General features: G+C 42.6%; 1 protein-coding gene across 1 annotated transcript in view; it reads right to left on the reverse strand.

The window, feature by feature from the left end:
- LOC107091180 (rho GTPase-activating protein 22-like) overlaps positions 1-1,679 on the reverse strand; it is a 17,221-nt gene that overhangs the window by 8,713 nt on the left and 6,829 nt on the right. The window contains exon 7 of the mRNA XM_015384967.1: positions 778-1,006. Coding sequence (XP_015240453.1) covers positions 778-1,006 — 229 coding nt within the window. The remainder of the gene's footprint in view (positions 1-777; positions 1,007-1,679) is intronic.

Raw genomic sequence — 1,679 nt, forward strand, 5'->3', positions numbered from 1 at the left:
TCCTTTGCTGGTCATTGGCTGGTCCTTGGCTAGTCCTTTGCTGGTCATTGGCTGGTCCTTGGCTAGTCCTTTGCTGGTCATTGGCTGGTCCTTGGCTAGTCCTTTGCTGGTCATTGGCTGGTCCTTGGCTTGTCCTTTGCTGGTCATTGGCTGGTCCCCTACATTTCCTTTTTAAACTTCTTTATACTATAATATTCTTTCTGTCATGATTTGTGGACATTGAGATCTAAAGAGAAGCGCCATCTCCTGGTCAGACTCGTTAATTCAGTGAAAGGGGGGAGTCAGAGTAAAAAAAACATGCAACTTCAGCCACAGCAGTGGCTGAAGTTGGAGGGGATTTTACAGGGAGTTGGAGGGAAGTGGGCTGCCATTGGGCTGGTGTTTGACTGGAAAAGGCCATTTTGAATGGCTGCTACTGTAAACCCAGAAGCCACTGCGAGAGTTAATTACAAACATCATGACCCTCCCCTGCTCTGTAGTTTCCCTAAGAGATGTGGCCTCACTGGAAGTTGCATATTTTGGTGTGTTATCCAATTGGGGCTCTTGTTTCTCACTGCTTAACCCCCCCCCCCCCCCCCCCCCCCTTCAGCGTCCACCATATTGGATCAGTCCATTTGCTGCACATGTTCAGAAAGGTCCAAACAGACAGCAGCAAACCATTTGAAAACAAACCATGCAAAGAGCAGTGTTGCCAACTTAGCGCTTTAGTCGCTATATTTAGCCACTTTTCATCCCTCTAGCACAACTGACCATGCATTTCTAGAACCTCTAGCTTACCTGGGGTGGTCTGCGTGCTCGGCTGCATGTCCTGATTCACTAGAGTGGTCTGCAATAAGAGGCAAAGACAGCTGACGAAGGCAGGGCATTGGCTGGAGATGAGGCTGCCTCAAAGGTGATGCATGTGAACTTCCAAAAGGTTGAGCGCCGACAGAAGGAAGAAACTTGGCAAACAGAGATTCATGTTCTTTGATCAGCTCTAACATGATCACCTGGACCAGTTTTGCACCTTGGAGACAAACACAGTTGAATAAATACAGTGTTAGAAGTACTGCCATGGAAATTCTCTACCCTGACCCAATTTATATATAATTCTCACTGTGAGGATTGCTTTCATAAGTTTAACGTTGGACAAAAAAGATCTGAAAAAGTGTTTTGCTTTTCTGCATGGATTTGCTATTTAAAAAAAATGTCGTCATATTTTTTGTATATTAGTCTTTAAAATACCAGAACTTGCAAATATTCTACCTTACTCTATCATTTCTAAACATTTAATCAGATCCAACATTTATTCAGTAAAGAAATTTATATTAATTTCTTGTGATTTCTACCTTTAAATGAGTAAAAAACAAAAGTACTGCTACTCTTACATACGACAGAGTATTAGGGCCAGGCTAGAGATTTTTTTTCAATTCGAGAATAAAGTCATAAATTAACAGAATAAAGTTGTATTTTATAACAACTCTTCCAAGAAGCCCTTTCTTCCCTAAAATGAGGAATGTGGAGCATCATGTGAAGTTCTACTTTGGCATCAGTTTGACACATCTGTAAATGTTTTAGCAGCAGCAGTATCAACCTGGGCAGGATGTCAAAGTGGACATTGAGTCCACGTTCTGCTCTCTCTGCTTTTTCTCCTAGTAGCTTCATCTAGTGTGTTCCTGTTTGGCTGTGACTCCATCCTG

The sequence above is a fragment of the Cyprinodon variegatus genome, unplaced genomic scaffold (assembly GCF_000732505.1).
Source record: "Cyprinodon variegatus isolate N-32 unplaced genomic scaffold, C_variegatus-1.0 Scaffold328, whole genome shotgun sequence".
NCBI classification, from domain to species: domain Eukaryota; kingdom Metazoa; phylum Chordata; class Actinopteri; order Cyprinodontiformes; family Cyprinodontidae; genus Cyprinodon; species Cyprinodon variegatus.